Source organism: Mustelus asterias, chromosome 5 (assembly GCF_964213995.1).
Source record: "Mustelus asterias chromosome 5, sMusAst1.hap1.1, whole genome shotgun sequence".
NCBI lineage: Eukaryota > Metazoa > Chordata > Chondrichthyes > Carcharhiniformes > Triakidae > Mustelus > Mustelus asterias.
In genome coordinates, this window is record NC_135805.1 from 85,170,663 (window position 1) to 85,196,893 (window position 26,231).

General features: G+C 42.9%; 1 protein-coding gene across 1 annotated transcript in view; it reads left to right on the plus strand.

Moving 5' to 3' along the window:
* Positions 1–7,172: 7,172 nt before the first annotated feature.
* The window catches only part of mtmr9 (myotubularin related protein 9), a 95,653-nt gene continuing 76,594 nt past the window's right edge, over positions 7,173–26,231 (plus strand). Inside the window, exons 1-3 of the mRNA XM_078212941.1 lie at positions 7,173–7,405; positions 20,744–20,852; positions 25,157–25,282. Coding sequence (XP_078069067.1) covers positions 7,224–7,405; positions 20,744–20,852; positions 25,157–25,282 — 417 coding nt within the window. The 5' untranslated portion in view covers positions 7,173–7,223. The remainder of the gene's footprint in view (positions 7,406–20,743; positions 20,853–25,156; positions 25,283–26,231) is intronic.

The following is a 26,231-nucleotide window of genomic DNA, read 5'->3' on the forward strand; positions in this document are numbered from 1 at the left end:
ACATGCTATTCCCACTCAAGCATGTTAAAGTTTCTTTATTCTTTCATGAGACGTGGGCATCGCTGGCAAGGCCAGCATTTGTTACCGATCCATAATGGCCCTCGAACCGAGTGGCATTTTAAGAGTCAACCACATTGCTGTGGATCTGGAGTCACATGTAGGCCAGACCAGATAAGGATAGCAGATTTCCTTCCTTAAAGGACATTAGTTAGCCAGATGGGTTTTTACAACAATCAACAATGGTTTTGTGCTCACCATTAGATTTTTAATTCCAGATTTGTGCTCACCATTGGACTTTTATTCAAGATTTTTATTGAATTCAAATTTCAACTTCTGTCATGTTGGAATTCAAACCTGGGTCTCCAGAGCAGACCGTGGGTTTCTGGATTACTAGTCCAACGACAATACTGCTACACCACTGCCTCCCCATGAAGTTGTCAACTTGAGATTATTGAGTGCGTAGACCTGCATATGGAAGTCACAATTGGTAATGAACACTAATAAAGCAATTGGGAGAGATTCTGAATTGTAACATAGACGCCCAATAAAACAATGTTGGTGTGTTGACTGGCTTATTTAAAAATATGCATTTTTATAACACTTGTGGCATCCTTGAGACACATCAAAATACTTCAGAAGCAATGCATTATATCTGAAATGGCATCACTGTTGCTTTGGAAACAAATGCAGTCAATTTGTGCACAACAGGATTCAAAATACAGCAATGTGACAATGACAGGTTAATCTGGTTCAGTGGTGTTCTTGGAGGGAACTGTTAGTAAAACACCGGAAAAATCTCCTGCTCATCTTCCAATCCTACAACGTAACCTCTCAGATCAAACTGAAGAAACCCACATGGCTTTGGTTCAATGTCTAATCCAAACCATGGCACTTTGAACACTACAACACATTCAGCACCTCCTTGGGATGTCAACCACGATTATACACTCAAATCCTGGAATGAAGCAACCCACAGATTTCAAATTCAAAGGAGAGAGTAACTAAGCCCAGCAAACACCAACAGGGAATTTTGACGAGAGCACTTAGGAATGAATCCAAATGTTGCTTCATTTTTATTGGTGGTGGAGACTGCGCAACCTTTCATTCGGATATTAATGATTCGGATGGAGCCAACCATCTAGTTTATAATAAATGTTCTTGATGTTCTGTGCCACCTGAAGCCAATGTGAAAAACCATTTGAAAATGTCCACATTTATCGAAAATGCCAGTTATGCAAAAATGATAGGAGTCTCCAATGTTAAATTTTCTGCTTGAGCACTGATGTTGATCTAACAATGGAGGCGATTCTTCTAGTCACCGTGTTGCTCTCTCAGCACAGCGGGCTGGGAAACATAAACGGAGGCTGTTTAGTGGGTACCCCGATGGACAACACAGCCTCTGCACGTTTCCGGCCGTCGGATTTCTGGTGGCGTCAACTCCGGGCCAGATATCAGCCCGGAGCTCATTTAAATATGGTAATCTTTATTACCATCTGATTCACAGGCCTGGGACTGAAGTCTCTGGGCCCACTAGCCTCTTTCTCTGGCAGGAGTGGTTCACAACAGCTCCCCACTAATGGGAAACTGGCGGCCCAACCCCACTGGAGCGAAGGAAGGCCATGGAGGTACCCCAGGAAGTCACGGGTAAGAGGCGTGCCAGCCTGGCTCCCTGGGGCAAAGTGGCAATGTAGCACTGCCTAGCAGGTATTGGGCAGTGCCAAGGGGTGGGGCCAGCTGCCACTCTGCACTTGGATTGGTGACAGAAGGGAAGGGTTGGCCATTGGGATTGGGATGGGGGTGGGGTGGTTGGCCTGTTGGGGTGGTGGGAGCGGGGGGGTTGGGGCTGCAAGGGGCAAGGGGGACCAGGAGATTGGGGTGGGGGAGATTGTGGCAGGCCTGTGGGGGGGGGTCAGGGCCGGCCCGACACATCCAGAAGGCCAGCGATCAGGCGGTTGGGGAGGGGGGGGGGGGGGTGGATCGGAGAGGCAGCAATGGGGGGTCACGCAGCTGGTCAGCGATCGGGAGGTCAGCAGTGTGGGGCTGCTGCGTATGTGTCGATCTTCGCTGTGACAGATTGGTGCATGTACAGTGGTCCACTCAGCGCTATGCTGCTGGCCACTCAGGCAGGAACAGGCCCCACCCACAGATTTTTATCGTGATTCATGCTGAGGCACTCTGTGATGCACAGAGTGTAGGAGATTCATTTTGGAAAATCCCGTTTAAAAAAAAAAATCGGGATTTACTCCAGTTTTAACATGAATTCGGCACTTGGAATTTTTTTGGGAGAATTCCGATGATGTTTCCTTTATGTTCTTTCTTTAAGTCGAACACTATCAGGGAGAACTGAAAAATATGGGAGCAATGTCAGTAAGGAGAATGAAGGAAGTTGATGAGAGAAACCAGAGGGAACAGTTTTTGTCTTCAGAAAAGGACTTTAGTACTGTCTTTGCTATTGGGTATTAGGAGAATAGTAGAGTGACACAACAGTGAGAGTGACAGGTAATGGTGACAGAACTGGATAAGCCAGGATCTGGCAATGGACAATTAAGCCACTGTTAAGCTCTGTGTGGTTCTATGTCAGAGGCTGGGAATTCTGAGGAGAGTAACTTACCTGTTGACGCCCCAGAGCCCATCCACCAGCTACAAGATACAAGTCAGGATGTAATGGAGTAATCTCCACTTGTCTAGCTGATTGCAGCTCCAACAACACTCAAGAAGCCTGACGCCATACAATAAAAGAAAAGCAAAATACTGCGGATGCTGGAAATCTGAAATAAAACCAGAAAATGCTGGATAAACTCAGCAGCATCCAAGACGATTCATGCAGACTCAAAACCTTAACTGTTTCTCTCTCCACTGATGCTGACAGACTTGCTTTGTTTTTCCAGAATTTTCTGTTCTCCCATACAAGACAAAGCTACATGATTGGCACCTCATTCACCAACTTAAATATTCAATCCCTCAACTGCTGGGTCACAACTGTTGTAAAGTGAAAGGTGGGTAAATATACCCTGACTAACCTTGACCAGTTTGCAGTAAACCTTTTCGCTCATGCATTACGTACTGAGATAGACAAAAAGGTACAAGAGTCAGGTGACGGTCCAACACAACTTTATTGAACACTTTATCAAGGAAAAACAATATTCAATCTCTTCACAGGACTCTTCAGAAAACAGTCTTAAATTTTCAAGTAAACAGTCTCAAATCTACACTATTTACTTCTATCACGTGCTTCCGAGGATTTGCTACGCCCTATCACTATATTTAAACTGTGTCTGAAAAGACTAGTAATACCTGTTCAGTAACACCGAGCAGGTTGTTCCTCGGACTTTGAGCATTGGCTGATGTTTCAGGATCTGCAGTCGTTGATTTGGGCTTTCCCTCTCGTCAAGGACCGGTTCTGGTTTTCGGGTCGTCTTACCAGGGTGGTCTTCTGGGTCTGATCAGTCTGATGATGCTTGCCACGAGGTACAAGGAGCTGGAGATGCTGTTGTGCTTGGCTGCCAGTCAAAGGAGCTCTCCGGAGACGCCGTTAAAAAAAGTGCAAAAAGGTAGAGAGAGCGAGGGCTCCGAGTTGCTCTCTTCATGCTCTTCTCGAAGATTCTATGTCCTGTGTCCAATCCTTGACACATTATGCCGCTGGCCTGCCACTGAGCTGGGTGCCACCAAGTCTGTAGCATTTTTCTACCAAAGCAGCTTCACTGAAGGTGTAAACAACAGTTCACCCTGAAACAATGTGGCCAGTAGCACCAGGCCAGGCAGTTCCAGGCTGTCTGATTTTGACAGCAAGTTGATTGTCCAAGGCCTGCTGCATGAAAACAGTTTGCCCTCTTTTTAGGTCAAACCAAATAAACAAACTCAGATTAAGTCGGGACAAAGTAAAAGGGGCAGCTCCCCAAAAGGAGGGAGAACAGCCCGAACAGAAATCAAAGTACAAAAGGAAACTTAAAAACATCAAATTAAAATGTGATCGTCAGGGTCAATAATGCACCCCAACCCCTGCGATGCCCAACGGGAGCGGAAGGCGTCAACCGCGCCCGTGGACACTGCATGCTCCCTCTCCAGGGACACCCGGCCGCGAACGTAGCCGCGGTAGAGGGGAAGACAGTCAGGATGGACGGCCCCCTCGATCGCCTGCTGCCTGGACCGGTAAATGGCGCGTTTCGCCAGGCCCAGGAGCAGGTTCACGAGGAGATCGCCATCCCGACCCTCCCCTCTCCGCACCGGGTGTCCGTAGATCAGGAGCGTGGGGCTGAAGTGCAAACAAAACATCAACAAAAGGTTCTTTAGGAAAACATAAAGGGAGTGCAGCCTAAGACACAAAACATAATTGCAGAGTCTGGCTAGGTTCAAACTTGGTTTCCACATTGAGTTTTTATCCGTGCTCATGAAAATATCAATATTTCTGTAACAATCCTGGAGGTCATGGGTCACCTGGCCACACAGTAGTGTGTACTATCTACAAGATGTACTGCAGCAACTCAGCAAGGCTCCTTTGACAGCACTTTTCAAACCCATCACCCAGAAGAACAAAGACAACAGCAACATACGAACACCAGCACAAGCAAGATGCCCTCCAAATCACACACCATCCTGACTTGAAACTATAGCCCTGTTCTTTGTCACTGGGTCAGAATCCTCGAAATACCATCCTTCCAGCTCGTGGACACAAGATGTGCTGCAGTAGTTCATGAGGTGGCTCACTATGCTCACAAGAGCAATTAGGATGGGCAACAAATACAGGCTCTGCCAGCATCCCAAGAAGCATGAGATTAAAGTGACCGCCCTCAACATCAAGGCAGCACTTGACTGGGTTTGGAACCAAGGAGCCCGAGGAAAACTGGAATCAATGGGAATCAAGGAGAAAACTCTCCGCTGGTTGGACTCATACCAGGCAAAAAAGGTAGTTCTGGTTATTGAAGGTCAATCATTCCAGTTCCAGAACATCATCTTCAGCTACTCCAATGACTTTCCTTCATCATTAGGTCAGAAGTGGGGATTACTGATGGTTCCACCACGTCCAGCACCATTCCCAACTGACTGGATACTGAAGCAGTGCATATCCAAATGCAGCAAGACCTGAACAATATCCAGCCTTGGACTAATAAGTGGTAAGTAACATTCACATGACATAAGTGTCAGGCAATGATTATCTCCAACAAGAAAGAATCTACCCATCACCCTTGACATTCAATAGCATTACATTGCTGAATCCTCCACTATCACCATCCTGGGGGTTACTCTTGACCAGAAACTGAACTGGACTATCCATATAAATACTGTGGTTACAAAAGCAGGTCGGAGGCAAAGAATCCTGTAGAGAGTAACTCACCTCCTGACTCCGCAAGGTCTGTCCACCATCTCAAAGGCACAAACCAATAGTGTGATGAAATACTCTCCACTTGCCTGGATAAATGCAGCTCCAACAACACTCAAGAAGCTCAACAGCATCCAGGAAAAAGCAGCCCATTTGATTGGCACACCATCCACAAATATTCACTCCCTCCACCATCACCGCACAATGGCAGCAGTGTATGCCATCTACAAGGTGCAGGAACTCACCAAGGCACGTTAGACAGTTCCTTGCAAACCCATGACCACTACCACAAAGGTAGCAGATTGTTTGGGAATACCACCACCTGGAAGTTGCCCTCCAAATTACTTGCCATCCTCACTTGGAAATATATCACAGTTCCTTCATTGTTGCTGGGTCAAAATACTGGAATTCCCTCCCTAACCGCACTGTGGGTGGACCTGCACCTCAGGGATTACAGTGGCTGAAGGAGGCTGCTCACTGCACCTTCTCAAGCATAACCAGCGACATCCACATCCCTGTGAACAACAAAACAGTTGTAAAATGGTTGTTTTATCATATGGATTGACATTGGTGGGAAAACATCCAGAACCAACCTGCGACATCAGGGTAAATAAATTGTGGCAGTTGTTGAGCAGTTCCACAAAGCTGTGGTGTGAGGCCGGGGGAAACCGTGTGCCAAAATGTGCCAGTGAGGGAGCTGAGGATGGGTGCTATAAATCACAGTGTCAGTTTTAAAGAGTGTCCAGCTCTGTCAGTCTTTCATAGAATCCCTACAGTTTCGGAGGCCACTCAGCCCATCGAGTCTGTGCCGACCACAATCTCACCCAGGCCCTATCCCTATTACCCCAATCATTTACCCTAGATAGTCCCCCTGATGCTAAGGGGCAATTTAACATGGCCAATCCACCTAACCTGCACATCTTTGGACTGTGGGAGAAAACCGGAGCACCCGGAAGAAACCCACGCAGACACGGGGAGAACGTGCAGACAGACAGTGACCCAAGCCGGGAATTGAACCCAGGTCCCTGGCGCTGTAGGGCAGCAGTGGTAATCATTGTGCCACCGTGCAGCCCCCTCATCCAAAAGATCCACTCGGCAGTTCCCAGACAGTTGGGTGAAGCGCTGCTGTCAATCAATCTGTCTGTCTGTCAGGGGGACTATCTAGGGTAAATGATTGGGGTAATAGGGATAGGGCCTGGGTTAGATTGTGGCCGGCACAGACTCGATGGGCTGAATGGCCTCCTTCTATACTGTGGAGATTCTATGAGCTGGACACTCTTTAAAACTGACACTGTGATTTATAGAACCCATCCTCAGCTCCCTCACTAGCACATTTTGGCACACACTCTCCCCCGGCCTCAAACCACAGCTTTGTGGAACTGTTCAACAACTGCCACGGTTTATTTACCCTGATGTCGCAGGCTGGTTCTGGATGTTTTCCCCAATTTAACTGTCCTGGCTGGAGACAATACACATCTCTTTAACCTGTGCTTGGCCCTCTCTCCATTCACATTGTCTGTACCTTTAAGACTTGATTATTCCAACCATTATCTTGTAAATTGAGTTTGTGTCTTAATATGCCCTGTTTGTGAACATTCGTCCTCACTCACCTTATGAAGGAGTTTGAGACTCCGAAAGCTAGTGCTGCCAAATAAGCCTGTTGGACTTTAACCTGGTGTTGTGAGACTTCTTACTGTGCTTACCCCAGTCCAACGCCGGCATCTCCACATCATGTCAATCAATCTGCAGGTGCAGCCTGAGTGCAGGGCGGAACCATTTCCGGGGAAGCAGTGATTCCGGGGACGGCTCGCCGGGGCTGCACAGGTGACTATTTTCCGTTGGGCGAACTGGTGCGCGGGGTATTTTGGTCCGGGTGCCGCTGGTTCCGGGGGAGGGGGAGAGAGAAATGGAGTTCGCCGAGCTGATTAAGACTCCCCGGGTTGACGGGGTGATCCTCTCCCGGCCTTTCCTGCCGCGGGTGGAGGGCACGTTGTGCCTGACCGGCCACCACCTGATCCTGTCCTCCCGGCAGGACAACAGTGAGGAGCTCTGGCTGCTGCACAGCAACATCGACGCCATCGAGAAAAGGTGAGAGAGGCTGGAGGCCGGGGAGAGCCCACACCCTCAGCCTCATTAGAGGCCGGACCCTAATCACCCCCCTTCCGGGGAGACCTTATAAAACCCAAATTTATTTGGAATTGGTTTAACTATGTGTTTACACTTGTAGGGCTATATGTCTTTTCACCTCTAGGTGTCTTTTTATCTTCTTCCACATCATGTCTTTTTATCCACAGGACACGGACTTAAATTAAGGCTTGTGGAAGGTTGTAATTGTCCTAGAGGAAAAGGGAGTTTGCAGAGAGAGGATATTGGGATGGAGACAATTGGAGCTGTTAGTTATGCACTCTTCGACCTTGATCATCTTTGGGCTTGATGTACTGCTTAGAACTATTTCATTGCCCGTTCAAAATTTAAGGGGGTGTGTCAGCTGTGGGTCTTATTTTGGTTGCGGAGACAGTGCCAGTCTAGTGATGTGATTAACTGGGAGACACCAGTATCGCTTTGAGTAATTATTTGTAGCAAACCAGCTGCTGATTGTTGAATTTTCTGAGGATTATGTTTTTAGCGATAAGTGGGTCTGAAGCAGTTGAACCATACTCGGGGTATGGTCCAACTAGTGTTTGATACACCATTTCCTTCACTGTAGTTTTACTGAAGAGAAATTCTGCTTTGTCAAATGCATTAAGGGTTTTTTGATGATGAAAGTGGCAGGGTAGATAAAAGGGAACCATAAATGTTGTATACCAGATTTCCAAACGGCGTTTAGTAAGGTTAAAGCTACACAAAATGTTAATAGGCAAGATATGAGCTCATGGAGTTGATGGTAATATTTTAGCATGGTAATGGGTTGGTTAATGGATAGAAAGCAGAGAGTATAAATGGGGCTCAAGTAGGCAAGCAGTGAATAATGAATGGGTGAGGATCAGTGCTGGGCCTCACTATTTACAATATGTATCAATGACTTGGTTGAAGATACAGGGAGTAATGTATCAATATTTGCTGATGATGCCAAGTTCAGTGGGAAGTAAGATGTGGGGATGACACAGGCTGCAAAGTGATCTCGACAAGTTATGAGTGAGCAACAAGATGGAGTATAATGTAGGAAAGTATGAAGTTATTCACTTTGGCCATAGAATAAAAAAGCAGAGTTTAAAAGTTAAAAGGAGATTAAACTATTAAGTGTTGTTGTTCAAAAAGATTTGTGTGTGCTGGTGCATGGAATGCAGAAAATTAGCATGCAGGTGCAGCAAGCAATTAGGAAGGCAAATGGCATGTTGGCCTTGATTGTCAGGGGATTAGAGTACAAGGATAGGGAAGTCTGCTGCGGAGGTAGATGGTGGTGTAGTAAGACTGTAAGGAACAGAAGTTCAGCCCATCGAGTCTGCCCTGCCATTCAGTAAGATCATAACTGACCTATGGTTAGGTACTCTACTTTACTTTATGGCCTTGCCCCCATAACCCTTGATTCCCCTACTGATTGAAAATCTGTCTGTAGCACATAGCTAACGACTCAATTTCTGCAATAAAAGTATTCCACAGATTCACTACCCTCTGAGAGAAGAAATTCATCTTCATTGCTGTCTTAAATGGCCAGCTCCTTACTCAGATGATTTGATTTATTATTGTCACATGTATTAGCATACAGTGAAAAGTATTGTTTCTTGAGCGCTTATACAGACAGAGCATACCGTTCATAGAGAAGGAAATGTGTGTGCAGAATGTAGTCTTACAGTCATAGCTAGGGTGTAGAGAAAGGTCAACTTAGTGCAAGGTAGGTCCGTTCAAAAGTCTGACGGCAGCAGGGAAAAAGATGTTCTTGAGTCGGTTGATATGTGACCTCGGACCTTTGTATCTTTTTCCCGACGGAAGAAGATGGAAGAGAGAATGTCCAGGCTGCGTGGGGTCCTTAATTATGCTGGCTGCTTTGCCGAGGCAGCGGGAAATATAGAGAGTCAATGGATGGGAGGCTGGTTTGCGTGATGATTTGCGCTACTTTCATGACTTTTGTAGTTTCTTGCAGTCTTGGGCAGAGCAGGAGCCATACCAAGCTGTGATACAACCAGAAAGAATGCTTTCTATGCCCTCTGGTCGTAGGCTCTCCCACAAGGGAAAATGACCTCGCAGCATTTACCCTGTCAAGCCCTCTGAGAATCCTCTAAGTTTCAATAAAGTCGCCTCTCATTCTTGTAAACTCCGAGTACGAGCTCAACCTCCTCAGAAGAAAATCTCTCCATCTCTGGAATCAACCGAGTGAACCTTTTCTGGACTGCCTCCGTTGCCAGTATATCTTTCTTTAGATAAAGTATTCCGGGGTAATCTAACTAATGCCATGTATATTTTTAGCAATTCTCCCCTATTTCTATGCTCCATTCCCTTTGAAATAAAGACCAACATTCCATTTGTGTTCCCTGTTACCTGTTGAACTTGAGTGCTAATTTTTTGTGATTGATGCGTGAGGGCCGCTGACTCATTCTGTGCTGCTGCTTTCCACAGTCTTTTTCCATTGAATAATATTCAGTTCCTTTATTCTTCCTACCAAGACTTCATAATTTCCTACATTTATATTCAGTCTGACAAGTTTTTGTCCACTTTCTGTAGACTGTATCATCCTTCCCACCTATTTTTGGGTCCTCTGCAAACTTGGCAATAGTACATTCACTTCCCTCATCCAAGTCATTAATATGTATTGTAAATAACTGTGGCCCTGGTACTGATCGCTTGGCATTCCACTATTACAGGTTGCCATCCTGAAAATGCCTCCATTATCCCAACTCTTTGTCTTCTATCGGTTCACCAATCCTGTATGCATGCTAATATACACCAGGGGCTTTTATCTTTTAAGTAGCCTTTAGTGTAGTACCTGATTGAATACTTTCTGGAAATCCCAAGCACATTGCATCCACTGGTTCCTCTATCTATCTATCTGCTCATTACCACCTCAAAGAATTTGAATACATTTGTTAGACACGATTTCCCTTTCATGAAGCCATGCTGACTCTGCTTGATTATATTACGTATTTCTAAATGTTCCATTATTACATCTTTTATAATGGACTCTTAACATTTTCCCAATGGCAGCTATTAAACTAACTGGCCTATAGCTGTCTTTTGTCTCCCTCCCTTTTCTAACAACGGTGTTACACTGACAGTTTTCCAATCCTCTGCGACTTTTCCAAAATTTAAAGATTCTTGATGATTTACTTTCAATGTATCCATTGATAGTGGTAATGTTACTGGGCTAGTAATTCAGAGGCCCAGGTGAATTCTCTGGACAGATGACAGCTGGTGAAATTTGATTAATAAATCTTTCTGGAATTGGAAAGCTAGTATCAGTTTTGGTGACCATGAGACCATCATCAACAAGATGTCACTCAGAGACCCTGAGTGATTGAACAGGCCGAAGAGCACCATGGATCGATAAGACAAAGGATTTGCCTCATGGCAACAGTGTGGGATAGGTAGCATTGCTGTACGGTGTGGCACAGCTCTACAAGACCTGCTATCCCATAGCTGCTCTTAAGAGGCCCTTGGAGACTAACACGTCTTTGATACTGAGTTTCCTGTATGAATGTCTCACCATCCAGAAATAAAGCACAGTGGCACTTTTAACGTAAAACCCATCTGATTCACTAATATTCTTTGGTGAAAGAATTCTACCATCCTTGTCTCTTCTGGTCTATAAGTGATTCTAGTTTCACAGAAATGTGGTTGATTCCTAATTATGAAACAAAACTTCATAAAAGAAAGAGTAGAAAAGACTGTACGACCCAACAAGTCTGCTCTGCCATTCAATACGATCAAGTCTGTTTTCCCACTCGCTCTCCATATCCCTTAATTCCCCAAGACACCAAAAATCTATCTATCCCAGCCTGAAACATATTCAACGATCGAGCATCCACAAGTCTCTCAGGTAGACAATTCCAAAGATTTACAATCCTAGAATGAGGTAATTCCTCCTCATCTCAGTCCTACATGATCAGCCCAAGACAGTGCTCCAGAGTTTAGACTCCCCAACTAGCCACTAACTGTTCTCTGAGATGAGCAAGCAATCCATTTCATTCAAGGGATGGACAACAAATGCTGGCTTTGCCTGAGACACCCACATTCGTGAAAGAAGAAATAAAAATGTACGGGGTTTTGGTGAGATCACATCTGGAATACTGTGCAGTTTAGGTCTCCATGTTTTAGAGGATATACTTCCACTGGGGCTGGTACAACCGAAGGTTCACTAAACTGATCCCTGGGATGAGGGTGTTGTTCTGAATAAATTGGACTTGTATTCTCTGGAGTTGAGAGGCAATCTTATTGAAACGTCAAATTCTGAAAGAGCTCGATAGGGTTGACGCTGAGAGATTGTTTTGGCTAGTTGGGAAGTCTAAACTCTGGAGCACTGTCTTGGGCTCATCATGTAGGACTGAGATGAGGAGGAATTAACTCATTCTAGAATTGTAAATCTTTGGAATTGTCTACCTGAGAGACTTGTGGATGCTCGATCATTGAATATGTTTCAGGCTGGGATAGATAGATTTTTGGTGTCTTGGGGAATTAAGGGATATGGAGAGCGGGTTGGAAAATGGACTTGATCGTATTGAGTGGCAGAGCAGACTTGTTGAGTCATACGATCTATTCCTACTCTGTGAAGTTTTGTTTCATAATCCCAAGAAGCTGCTTGTTGACTTAGTACATTTCAAATTATCGCTCATTCGCATGATGTTGCTGTTTCAGGAAACATCATGTTTCTGCCTGTTGAATTTCATTCCTCACATATTTGTCTATTCGAAGGGATTTATTTCTCACCTACTTCAGTAATGGCTTGATATTCTATCCTGGATGTGATTTTGATGAAGAAAAGAAACCAGTCTGAGCTTTTGGGTACACTGGTTTCCAGTTTGAGGCTCCCCATTCACTGTGACTCTTTGCTGTTCTAATCTGTTGTTTAGTACTTTCTTGGACACCATAATGATCTAGTTTCTCCAGTAGCTTCACGTGTTACACAGAGGAAAACTTTAACTAGTTCTGTAGTGATGAGATTGTTCAAGTTGTAGGTCAGATCATGGCTGGTAAGAGCAATTGTGATTCAGTTGATCTGGCTTTACAAAAGATTTTCAGTTCATCAATAAGGATATTCTGCCCTTCAGGAGGATACCTTATTAACTGATTATCAGTGACGTGTTCCTGTAGTTTATAGCAAACACTTAATAGCTCCCCACATCAAACTGAACATGTTTACTGTCGGAGCCAGCCACACAGTGGACTGATCCTTTTGGACAGCTCAATAAATACTTTCCAATTTAAAGGGCTCTTTGATCCTCAATCAGCTGTTCACAACTGCCTGAAGTGGGGTTACCTGAGTGATGAGATTTTAGATGCAACTGCTAGCAAGTAGAAGAGGTAGTTTCTCAAGGAAAATTCCTGTCTTTTTAAATTTTGGAAACTTTGCTTCTTGGTTTTGCCAAGAATACGTATATCAGAGGAAGGGTGTTATATCAACATGGCTGCAATGAGCAGTGGGAGCTGTAATTTAGTTAACTTTATACTTCCATCCATTTTTAACTGCCAGATAAATTACCTTCCACTTCCTCGTTACGTTGAATTTATCACTGTCTGCTCATTTGCCTGTCCACTTTTGTGGAAGTCCTCCTCCTCATGGTTTGCCAAAACTGTTACTTTTTTCCCCCTCCTCGAGGTTAAGGCACCTATATGCATCAAGAACAAAAGAAACCCAACAATGATCCCTAGAGTGCATCATTTCCGAATTTCTGCGGTTCCTCACCATTGTTTACAGTCTATCAATCACATTTTTGTCCATGCTTTTATATTTACTCTTGTACTGTACTCATCAGCTTAATTATTTGGGAGTTTGACCCACAAGGCATTGGAGGAGTTGTGGGCTGCAAGACCCCACCTCGACTCTTCTCCATAAAAAGCTCTTCCTTCAGTCCTGGTGGTGTCCCTCTCTTGAAGGTCCTTCTTAAATATACTTTGCCAGGTCATCTTTGGACAGTGCTGTCTTTTTCTTCCCTCTGCTGGTGTCCATTCTACTGTCACTCTTGTGGGGCATACCTCCAGGAGACGAAATGCATATTCTGCCAGCTTCAATTATCTCTCCATCACAATGTCCTGCAGGCGTCTCTGACCAAACCTCTGTAGTTCCAAGTGATAAATTAATGAATATAGGTGCTGGCCTCATCATTTCTTTTGAAACAAAGTCTCTATTCCAATCTGCTAGATAACTAAGGAAGATTGCATGTTATGGGCAAAGCAACAACAAGTTCCTCTCCAGAAAAGGGTGCATTTTATTGTGTCCAATGGGTTCATTGTTTTATTCATTCTTGGGGTGTGGGTGTGTTGAAAAGACCAGTTTTTGGTCCTTTCCTAATTGCCCTTGAGAAGTTGGTGCTGAGCCATTTTTTTGAACCACTGCTGTTTATCTTGAGATTATATCTGTACACAGTGCTGGAAGGAAGGAATTTTCAGGAATTGACCCAGGAAACAGTGATGTAGTTTCAAGTCAGAATGGTGTGTGGTTTTGAGGGGAATTTGCAGGTGATGATGTTCTCGTGGATCTGCCACCCTTATCTTTCAAGGTGTTAAGAGGTCTGGGGTTTGGAAGGTTCTGCTTGTTGAGCTTAGTGTGCCAAGTCAAGCAGGCTGCTTTGTCCAAGATGATGAGCTGTTTCAATAATAATGGAGTCATACTCAGCAAGTAAAGAATATTCCATCACACTTCTGACTTGTTCCTTGTAGATGGTGGAGGCTTTGGGGAGTCAGGAGGTGAGTTACTCTCTGTGGAATTCCTAGCTTCTGACTGCCCCTTGTAGCTACAGTATTTATATGGCTGATCCAAATGTCTGCTTTGTGGTAACCCATTGCTCATTTACCAGAACCCACTTTTTTTCTCTCGTTCTCCATCCTGCTCGAGCACATCTGCATTCTCCAGTATAATTTCAAAAACACATGCAAAATATTTAAGAATTCCACCATACCTTCATCTGTCACTGCCACTGTCAGCTGATTGATTGATTGGGCCTACTTTCTCTTTAACAAGTGTGTGCTATGTTATCTGCTAACCTGTTTTGATATTGCCTTTTCGGTCTTCCATTCTCCCTTTCCACCCCCATACTGCACTTTCTACGTTTATCATTAATTTAGCAGAAGCAGGATCTGGAAGTAAACTTACCTTTGTATAGTGTCTCATGTTCTGAAACAACCCAAAGGGCTTGTCCACCCAATTAGTCCTTCAGACATCTTACCACTGTAATGTAAGGAAATAGTGGCCAACAATTTGTGCATAGCAAGTTCCAACAAATAGCAATGAGATCAATAACCAGGTAACGTTGGTTGAGGGGTAAGTACTGTCCATGCTGCCAGTTCCAAACTCTCTTCCAAGTACAATACACTTTTTCATCTTTTTTTTGTAGAACTATTTGTATTATCTTGGTTTTGAAGATTTTGCATTGAGCTGTTTAAAGCTTTCCTACTGAGCTAATTTGAGTCAGATCGTGCTGTATTACACAAAATGCTGCCTTTTTTCCAGTTTCGCACCTTTAACACAGAATCACAGAAGGAGCCCATCATGTCTGTGCTGGCACTCCTAGTGAGAAATTCATTAAGTGCCGTTCCCCCACCTTCTCCCCATCTCCCCATCACCTTGCATACTACTTCCTTTTCATTATAATAATCCATTGCTGTCATGATTGTTTGATTGCACCTGCCTCCCTCATATTCTCAGGCAGCACATTCCAGATCCACTTGCTACGTGAATAAGTTTATCCTTGTGCCTCTGTTGCTTCTTTTGTTCATTACCTTAAATCTGATGCCTCCTTTATCTCGATCATTCCACCAGTGGCAACAGATTTTTTTCCCCTATCTATTCTACCCAAATCCCCCCTCAACCTTTGTCAGTTCCTCATTTCTGGAACAATTCTTCTGAATCTTTTCTGCACTCTTCCTAATGCCTTCACATTATTCCTAAAATGTGGTTCGCAGAAGTAGATACAATGCCCCTTGGGACCAAAAGAGTGTTTCTGTACAAATTCAACATAACCTTGATTTTGTACTCTGTCCCTATTAATAGAGCCTAGAATATTGTCTGCTATATTAACCGTGCTCTCACCCTATCCTGCCACCTTCCATGACTTGTTTATGTATATATCCATTTCCACTGCTCTTCCACCCCATTCAGAATTGTACCTTTATTTATATTGTCTCTCCATATTCTTCCAAGCAATCACATCACACGTCTTTGCATTGAATTTCATCTACCACTTATCCACCCATTTCACCAATCCTCCTATGACCGTTTGAAGTTCTACACTGTCCCCCTCACAGTCACAATACTTCCAGAGTTTCATATCATCTGCAAATTTTGAAATTGTCCCAACGTCTAGGTAATTAATATATATCAGGAACAACAAAAGTCTTAGCATTGACCCCCAGGGAGCTCCACTTCAAACCTTCCTCAGTCTGAAAAACATCCATTGACCACTCAGCCAATTTTGTATCCAAGTTGTTCCTGTCCCTTTTGTTCCAGGAGATGGGTCTGTTGTGCTGCTGTGTATCAAATGCTTTCAGAAGTCCATCTACACCACATCGACAACATTACCGTCATCGGCATTTTGCGATCTTTTTTTTTAAAAAACCCAAGCAAGTTAAACACCGTAACAAATCCATATTGGCTTTCCTCAAGCATTTTCCCAGGTGATTATTAATTTTGTCTCAAAGTATCATTCCATAAAGTTTCCCTACCACCGAGGTTAAACTGACTTGCCTCGAGTTGCTGTGCTTAAATTTTTTTTGAACAATGCTGTAACATTTGCAATTATCCAGTTTTCTTGGAAGCACCCCAAGTCTAAGGAAGGCTGGAAAATTATGGCCAGTGTCTCAGCAATTTCTGCTTTCGTTTCCCTCTATCTTTGGATGCATCCCATCTGGTCCTTATGCCTCATTAGTGAAGTGCAGACAGCCTTTCCAGTACCACCACCTTATTAATTTTAAATGGTTCAAGTGTCTTAAGTTACCCCCTCTTTGACCGCCCACTCTTGGTAAAGATAGATGCAAAGTTTTAATTTAATACCTCAGCTATGCCTCCTGTCTCCACGCAAGAATCCTTTCCACTATCCTTTTACAATTTATATACCTACATTTTGGATTTCCCTTTGCGTAAGCTACCAGTCTCTCTTCATACCCTCTTTGCTTCTCTTATTTGTTTTTTCACTACCTCCTTTGATATTCAGCATGGTTTTTCATTATATTATCTACCTGATAGACATAGGCACGCTTCTTTTTCTTAATCTCTATCTTTTTCATCATTCAGAGAGGTCTGGATTTGTTTGGTCCACTTTTCCTCTTTGTAGCAATAGACTTTGACTGCATGTGAACGATCTCTCTAAAAGTAGCCCTTGTTCAGTACCTGTTTTTCCTGCCAGCATTTGATTCCAGTTTACTTTGACTTAAGTTCAGTCACTATTTCCCAATTGTTATCCTAATCAGTTATTTATCTCACTTCATTTCACAAGACTAACTCGAGCATTGCTACTTTCCTTGTTGAACTAGACATCAAGGAAACAGTGAGTTTGCAGAATCTAACTCCATTTAGTAACCACGTCCTGTTTTTTGAGTAAATGTTACAGGATACTTTATCTTGAATTTTTGATGTGAAACTTGACTTACAAAAGCCATACTCATCCTCTCATATATTCAGTAAGAAACCAGCAGAACATAAATGTATTTTTTAAAGTGACACTGAAATCTTCATCTATGTTTGACGTTTGGTTTCCTATATACAGTTCAGTTTCATGAAAGCTCACGCCTTTCCTGCCCCTCAGTCATACCTCATGCATGTCCTTTGTTTTAATTTCTGCTGTTGGCTTTTGTTTTAATTTCTGTTGAGGTCTTGGAGACAGGGGCCTGGCAAATTGGAAAGGTAGAGCTTATGAAATGTGGATGTCATACTCCCAGCTGCTGCTGGGCTGGCCTAATGTTGATCCTGACTACAAACCCAGCGATGGATAGTGTCATTGTCAGTCCTTAGTGTGGTTTGTCCTGGAATATGTTGACATGGCACCTTCCTATAGAACCCCTGCAGTGCAAGAGGAGGCTATTTGGCCCATCAAGTCTGTACCAGCCCTCCGAAAAAGCACTCTACCTCAGCCTACTCCTCCATCCTATCGCTGTAACCCTGTGCATTTGCCATGGCTAATCCATCTAACCTGTACCTAACTTGTCACAGGTAGGGCAGAGGAGCAGGTTTTGAAAAGCATGCTGCCAATGCCTCCGCCATTCATTTAGGCCCCCCTTTTCTCTCATTGAATAAATCCACTTGCAGAAATGATATAACTGGTGAGAACTCTGCAAGATCTCGTTATACCTCTGAGTAAAATCTTGGCAGAAAGTATGTTTCTCCTCAGTTAACTTTTGGCTTGATAGGGAAAGGCAGAGACTCCAGCAAAGTTAACGTGTTCCAAATTCTGCCCCAGCATGGAAAATACTTCCTTGGGAATTTCAGGGCCAGTGTTGTGCCACCTTCCATCTCAAGAAAGAAATGTATAGCAGCCTGTTTATTTATGTATGGAAGTTCTGGCGGATAAGAAACTGGGTTTGTGATTCTGTTGCTGCGTAAGTTGCGTGCATGCTCAATATAGGGAGCAGGTGATTGATTAGGATCCAATCGAAATGAAGTGCTTAATTACATAAGCTGAAGATGCATGTTCAAAGACCCTAGTGAAGATTGAATGATGCATATTGCATGTATATGTGCATATTTGCAAAAATTGCTTTGCAATAATGTGCACAATTGTTGTCATGGCAACTCTAATGGGCACAGATTGAATTAACGTAGATTTATTGGAAAACATTGCACCTATAGAAAGAATGAAGAGGTGTCAGAGATGAGTGCCTGCAATAGGATGCCACCAAAGGACAAGCAGAAAAGACTGAGAATTTAAAGGTCTAAGTGGAGGTGACTGCCAGACTTGACCCATGAACTTTATCATGAGAGATAAGCTAATTAGTATTTCTTAAAAGCTTTAAAATACCAACATGCCAAGGATAAAATTAATATTCAGTAGATCCCTCATTGTATGTCCAATTTTAATTTAGTTTTAATATAGGTGTGGTGCAAAGACTGTTGACTAAAATCTAGTCCCGGATGCTGAATAAGACTCTTCTGGTAGCAAACCCCAGAATCCTAATTAAAGCAGTACCATTGTGAAAGTAGCTATTGTCAGACCCTTTGGAGCAAACGCAGGACATTTTAATGCTCTCTCGATGTAGGACAGAATTGTAATTTTTATTTACCAGTTACAACAAAAATAATACTGAGACCTGGAAATAGGTTTGGCCTTGCCTTAACTAGCCATTTGGTCAGTAAATGCTAGATCAACAGAAATCAAGTGTCTGAATTGGGGGAAGGCAGATTTCAATATCATTGGATAGGATCTGGCAAATGTAGACTGGGAGCAGCTGCTTGCAGGTAAATTGGAAAGTGGGAGTCTTTTAAAAGTGAAAGAGTGAGAGTTCAAAGCTAGCATGTTTCTCTGAGTGAAAAGCAAGGGTGGCAAGTCCAGGAAACCCTGGATGTCGAAGGATATCGAGGGTTTGATAAAACGTATGATGGGTGTAAAGCATTTAGAAGCTGGGGAGGCCCTACAGGTCTAACAAGATTGTAGGGGGTGCTTAAAAAATTAGGAGGGCAAAGATGGCCCACAAAATATCATTCATAGATCAGATTGAATAAAACCCCAAGGCATTTTATAAGTATATTAAGAGGATGACCAGGGAAAGAGTGGGGCCTGTGAGAGACTAAAGGGGAAAACCGGGCATGGAACCAGAGGACATGGGTGAGGCCCTAAATGAATATTTTTCATTTGTATTCGCTAAGGAGAAAGACATTGTAGTGGGAGATTTCAGTTGGGATGGTCAAGTTCGAGAGCATGTTAAGATGAATAAAGAGGAGGTATTACATGCTTTTGTGGGCATAAAGTTGCATAAATCCCCAAGGCCTCATGTATCCCAGGCTGCTATAGGAGACAAGGGAGGGGATTGCAGGGACCCTGGCAGAGATATTAAAATTTTTGCTGGCCACGGGTGAAGTGCCAGATGACTGAAGGATAGCTGGTGTGGTACCTTTATTCAAGAAGGGCAGCAGGGTTAAGCTAGGTAATTACAGGCCAGTTCGTCAAATGTCAGTGGTAGAGAGAATATTGGAAAAAAAAGTCTGAGGAACAGGATTAATCAACACTTGGAAAGGCAGGGATTGATCAGGGATGGTCAGCTCAGACATATTGGTGGGAGATTCTGTTTTGAACTGTATTGATCAGGGTAGCGCAGGTGATCTGGTTTATGTGGACTTCAGTAAAGCCTTCGACATGGATTCACATGGAAGGCTGGTCCAAAAAGTTAAATCCCATGGGATCCAAGGCAAGTTAGCAAGTTGGATCCAAAATTGGCTTGTTAATAGGAGGCAAAGTGTGATGATGGAAGGTTACTAATGTGATTGGAAGACTACAACCAGCGATGCACCACAGTGATCGGTGCTGAGATCCTTGCTGTTTCTTATACACATGAAGGACTTGGATGTGAATGTAAAAGGTGTAATTAGTAAGTTTGCAGATGACACAAAAATTGGTGATGTTGATAATGAGGAAGATGGTATTAGGCTACAGACTGATATTGATCAGCTGTTAAGTTGGGCAGAACAGTGGCAAATGGAATTTAAGCACGTTCAGTGTGAGGTGATGCATTTTGGAAAGTCTAATAAGGGTAAGATATACACAAGGAACGGTAAGTCCCTAGAAAGTTACTGAGGAACTGGGTGTACAAATCCATAGATCCCTGAAGGTGGCAGCACTGGTAGATAGGGTGGTGAAGAAAGCATACAGAATGCTTGCCTTCATCAGCTGGGGCATAGAATATAAGAGCAGGGAGATCTTGATACAACTGTACAAAACGTTGGATTAGGTCACAGATGGGTCACAGTTGTGCATTCTGCTCGCCACACAATGAGAAGGACATGATTGCACTGGAGAGCATGCAGAGCAGATTCACCAGGACATTGCCTAAGATGGAAAGTTTCAGCTATAAGGAGAGACTGGGTTTTTCCTAGAGCAGAGGAGGATCTGATAGAGGTATACAAAATTATGAGCGGTACTCCACGCACCTAACGAGACCTATTACATTGTATTCTGCAAAGTCCTTTAAGGCATAAACAATCATTCTAGCTAAGTCTGACTTAAATGATCTTGAACTCTAAAGATAGTGTTTACAGTAATAAAGCTAGTTACTGGAAAATAAAGCAAATAAAAAGAAATAAAGAATTCTAGAACCTGCAATGTTCTTAAATAGGTCTGTTTGTTTTAATTTCAGGTTTGTGGGAACATTGGGTACAATTACGATTAAATGTAAAGATCTGCGTATTATTCACCTGGACATTCCTGGCATGGAAGAATGTTTAAACATCGCCAGTTCTATTGAGGTAAGATTTTTCTTAATTGTTGTAGACGATTATTGAAACTGAACTTCTCCAAAGGTTTGAATTAAAGTGCTGCGGATCACACACAGCATGAATACTCCATTTTAACCCAAAGAGTGCTTCTGTTTGAATGTCATGCCCCTGAGACATGGAAGAGATCATACGTCATGTGAAATCAAATGTTACCTTTTTGCTTCTTTAAAATGCAGTCTGGTGAACCAAAGGATGGCTGATCCAGGTCACATGGTTCATAAGTTGGTTACAGTTTCTGGAAATTTCCAACAGCAGTTACAAAGCGAAAGGTTAATCCTCATCATTTTGAAGACACATTGCAGTTAATGAAACCCGGGGCCAGCAGATGATCTGTCTTCCCAGCTTGGCCCTATAATGAAGGGAAACCATCGAAACTCATTAGATTTGCAGAGGTGCTGAAAGCCACTATTTATCTCTGAAGATGAAAAATGGATTTTGATCAGAGGCATGGAAACTACTGACACATTAATGGGCAACGTCACAAGACCAAAGCTTCTGGCCTCAAATTCATTTTGAGGCTTGCAATTCAGTGTGCTGTTTGAAACTCTAGCCCGCAAACGTTAAAGCAGGACTCCAAGCGACTCAACAGTTTGCATCGTGTCTGAGCCTCCTCGACAGCCTCGGGTTTACCAAGAAGCTAGTTCATTTATCACTAGCATCTTTAATCTGAGACTAGGTCTGGGTGATTTAGCTCTAAATATGTTCTCAAAAAGGAGAGAAATTGAAATCTAACTTCGAAGATATGATTGTTCAGGACTTATTAGCAACAGCATCACATTGAATTTAATTTTTTTATCAAACAGTTGACTCCAAGAATAGTCTTTCCCTTATTTATGCAGCCTACCAGGAACAAGGCTGAACAGCTTTCCATCTATTACTGTTTGGTTGGCAGCCTTCCATTTCATGAGATGCTGATTTGCACCATGGTGGTTACCTCTGGTGTGAAGCATGGCCCAGTGGATCAAGAGCCCCACTCTGGCATGACGGTTTCTGCCACAATTGCTGCTGAGGGACGCAGTGCATTTTGGATTCACAGTCTCTGCTCTCATCTGATCACTGGAACTTCTTCCTGAGGGTACAGCTCTTTGTACCTAGCCACACTCTGCAGCATTCATTTATTGTTCCCTCGTAAAAGCTGGCGTAGAATTAGTTGCATTGATGTTGGTAATGGTGCTGCTGGCATAAAAACTTTGGAATAAATATGGAGGAATAGCACAATAATCCAAAAAGGGTCAAAATACAGTTATATTGATATACTGAATATCCTTAAACTTCTGTCAACTTTGCAGTTGCTTGTTAATGCACTATTTCCCCTGAACACCGTTCAACCACTCGCATCATTAAATTGCGTGCAGGCTGCCCAACTCTCATATTTTCATTTGTGAATGGAATTTTCATGTAAAATAATTGGGCATTTCCTGTTAAGATATTGTTTCTGTCAGAAATACATGCAAAGTGCAAAATCGGTTTCCACTCATTCATTTGATTTTGAGAAACAAAATCAATATTGCTTGCTTATAGGTTAATGCTAGACCAAGGAAAAACTGGGAAGCCATACTCATTGACAAGCATATTAGGTCATCAATATAGATTGCTTCCTTTCAGTATTGAACAGCAATTCTGATTTTGCTAAATCATAATAGCTTTATTGCCTACCCACAGTTCAGAGTAGATCCCAATCTGGAGTAATGACCTTATTTGACAGCTCATTTTGCGCCATGGAGGATTTAGTGTTGATATGTAGAATTGACAACTTGTTGGGAAGAGACTTAGTTTCACCAACCTTTTGCTGAGGCATAGTTTCAAAATGCGTGCCAATTTTGTAATTGGGAACCAAAGATTGTCTACTACAAGACCTCAACCAGTTTAGTCTCGTGTTCAGCTGGTGTCTTCTCTTTCATTGTTACCCATGATTTTTAGAATATAGTGGACTTTTTTTTTCCCCTTATCTGAGTTTTATGGCATAAATATGCTCACCGTGCCAACATCGTATACATTGTGTTCATATTTCTGGTGTAAATAAATCTCTCAAGAAGATAGTGTCTTGTTCCAATATGATTTTTACTTAGTTGGCCTTCCATAAAGAAAGAAGACCGTGTTACATCCAAGAAACTATTGCATGGAGTATCCACCATAGTATGGCAACATTACTGGAGTGTTTCTTGCAGCATACATTTTCATAGAATTCCTACAGTGCAGGAGGCCATTCAGCCCATCAAGTCTGCACCGACCACAATCCCACCCAGGCCCAATCCCCATAATCCCATGCATTTACCCTAACTGGTCCCCCTGACACTAAGGGGCAATTTAGCATGGCCAATTCACCTAACCTGCACATCTTTGGACTGTGGGAGGAAACCGGAGCATCCGGAGGAAACCCATGCAGACACGGGGAGAACGTGCAAACTGCACACAGACAGTGACCCACGCCAGGAATTGGACCCTGGCACTGTGAGGCAGCAGTGCTAACCACTGTGCCACCGTGTCGCCCACTGCCACCGTGTCGCCCCGTGTCTCTCATGAACCTTTGAATGTTTTTTTGTGTTGATTGGTGATCAGAAATTTGCTCCTAATCACCCATGCAGATAAGCCTGTTTAATATTGGTGAAATTCACTCTTCACGAGATGCTTAAGCATGAATGTATTCTTAACTTGGTTTTGTTGCAATCTGTAATGGGTTGCCAGTACCTGCAAAGGCAGCGCTAGTATTTTTGGTTGATGAAATGTAAATAGAAATTAAATATTTTTTGATGTATATGTTAGGAACATACTGGCCTGAGTATGAAAGAATATTGAGATATCATGGTGCACTCAGGATTCGGACTCAGAACTGGCTGGTACTCCAGTAATGACAGTAAGCTGCAACGCTTGAGTGCCGCTCCTTCAGATAAGAGATTAAACTGATAAGATAAAAATTCCTTTGATAATGGATAATTGTCTAGTGTACAATTCAGCCCTTAGTCCAAGGTTCAGTTCCTTGTCTGTGCCAGTTGACTATTTAACTTAAGCGTTTTGGATGTTGAGATGCTGCATTTGGCTTAAGCTCCGTAGAACAAATTGGCTAGGTCCTGGTTCCTGATTATAAAGGCAAAATACTGTGGATGCAGGAATCTGAAACAAAAAGAGAAAATGCTGGAAAATCTCAGCAGGTCTGACAGCATCTGTGGAGAGAAAATAGAGCCAACGTTTCGAGTCAGGATGACCCTTTGCCAGAGCTGAAGACAAGGAAAATTGTACAAGATGTATACTATGGTAGGGAAGTTGGAGAGCTATAATTGATAGGAATGGCAAAAGATAAAGGGAATGTAAAGGCTGAGAATGGTGCTCAGAGCGTCCATTAAGAGTTCAGAATGTGCAAATGGCAGAACAAAGGTACAGTGTGTCAAAGGACAAACTGAGGAATGTGGCAGTTGGCCCTAGTGGGATGGGGGGGTTGGAAAACAAGATGGAAAGCAAGATTTTATAAGTGGAAAAATAAGAATATAAAGTAATAAAGATGGATGAATAAGATGAAAAGAAGAGATTAAATATAATAAATTGAAATGGCTAAAGGTGGAGGAGAGAGTTTTTTGTTCCGTCCAGAAGGCTGTAAAGTGCCCAATCGGAAGCTGAGGGTTCTTTCAGTTTATATTGGGCTTCACTGGAACATTGCAGAAGGTCAAGGACGAGCTTGTGGTTAGGAGAATGGTGGGTAGTGTGTTGAAATGGCATGTGACAGGAAGGCCTGGGTCCTGTTTGCGGATGGACTGAAGGTGTTCTTCAAAGTGTTCACCCAGCCTGCGTTTGGTTTCTCCAATAGAGTGGACTGCATTGGGAGCAGCAAATGCAACAGACCAGATTAAAGGAGGTACGCTTGAACGATTGCTTCACCTGGGTGTTTGGGCCCTGGGATAGTGAGCAGGGAGGAGGTGAAGGGGCAGATTTTCCTTGCCTTCAGCTCTGACAAAGGGTCATCCAGACTTGAAACGTTGGCTCTATTCTCTCTCCCCAGATGCTGTCAGACCTGCTGAGATTTTCCAGCCTGTCTGTTTTTGTCCTTGTCCCTGATTGTTAGCTAGTCATTGTGACAGAAAAGTATCCATGTGGAGGTTAGATGCATTTCAGCATGATACAAAATGGCTGGTGGCACCATAAAAACACAGGAGAATTTGATGCTTTCCAGTGAGGGGAGAGATAAACTTCAAGACTTCTGTTGGCCAACACCATTACAAATGTGATGACATTACTGATTAATCTTAGAAGTGATAATATTTAATTTGTTTTCATTTGTTCAGGCCTTATCTACTCTGGATTCCACCACATTGATGTATCCTTTCTTTTATCGACCTATGTTTGAGGTCTTGGAAGATGGATGGCACTCCTTCCTTCCTGAACATGAGTTTACTTTGCTTTCTGCAATGGTGAGTCCAAGCTCAAGTGGTTGTAAATACAATTAGTGTGTGCCAACCTTTTGTGTATTGAGTTTTTGTTATTTTATGATAAACATGTAAATCCTGCTTAAATATGCAGAAACTAATGGCACTAATAGTCAGATATTTCAACTATCTTGATATTAAGTGGGATAAATTAAATGTATACAAAATGCTTAATGTATTTGGGAGAATGTCCTTAGCCTGTACATAGCAAGCCTACTAAGGGAAGGAGCTGTTCCCTCCAAGTAAAAGGGTGGAATTCAAATCTACGTGTCACCTGGATGTCAGAAAGCACAGCACTGTAGGATAAGGCAAAAAAAAATTGTCAAATGTCAACAACCTAATATTGTAGAAAGCCTTGAAGAGTATACAATATTCAAAGGTGAAATTAAGAAATGTGTGCAGCAGTTCAGGGGATCAGTCTTGGACCCAAAATTTTAATGTTTGTTACCTGAACATGAACCTGTCAGGAACATTTGAAACTGTTCCAGTATTGCTGCTATGGAGCATTTTAAAAAAAAATACTTGTTTAAGCTCACCACCCAGTCGTCTATTTTTTAATATGCGTTGACCTCCAGGCTGAATGTAGCAGGTTCAGAGGGGAAATGAAAAAGCAAAGAAGAGAGAATATGAAAAGAGACTGGCAGCTAAGATGAAAGGGAATCCAAATGTTTTCTGATAAGTAAATAGTTAAAAGGAGGAGTGGGGCTGATGAGGAACCAAAAATAGCATTTGCACATTGGGGGTGAAGCTGTGGCTGAAGTGTTAAATTAATACTTGGCATCTGTCTTTGCTGAGGAAGATTTTGCACTGGGCTTGCTGAATGAGGAGGTAATTTAGACACTTGGAAAGGTTTGGAATTGTCCTCCTCACATTTACAATGTTTTCAAGTTTTGTATCAACCACCAACTCTGAAATTGTTCCCTACACACAAGAC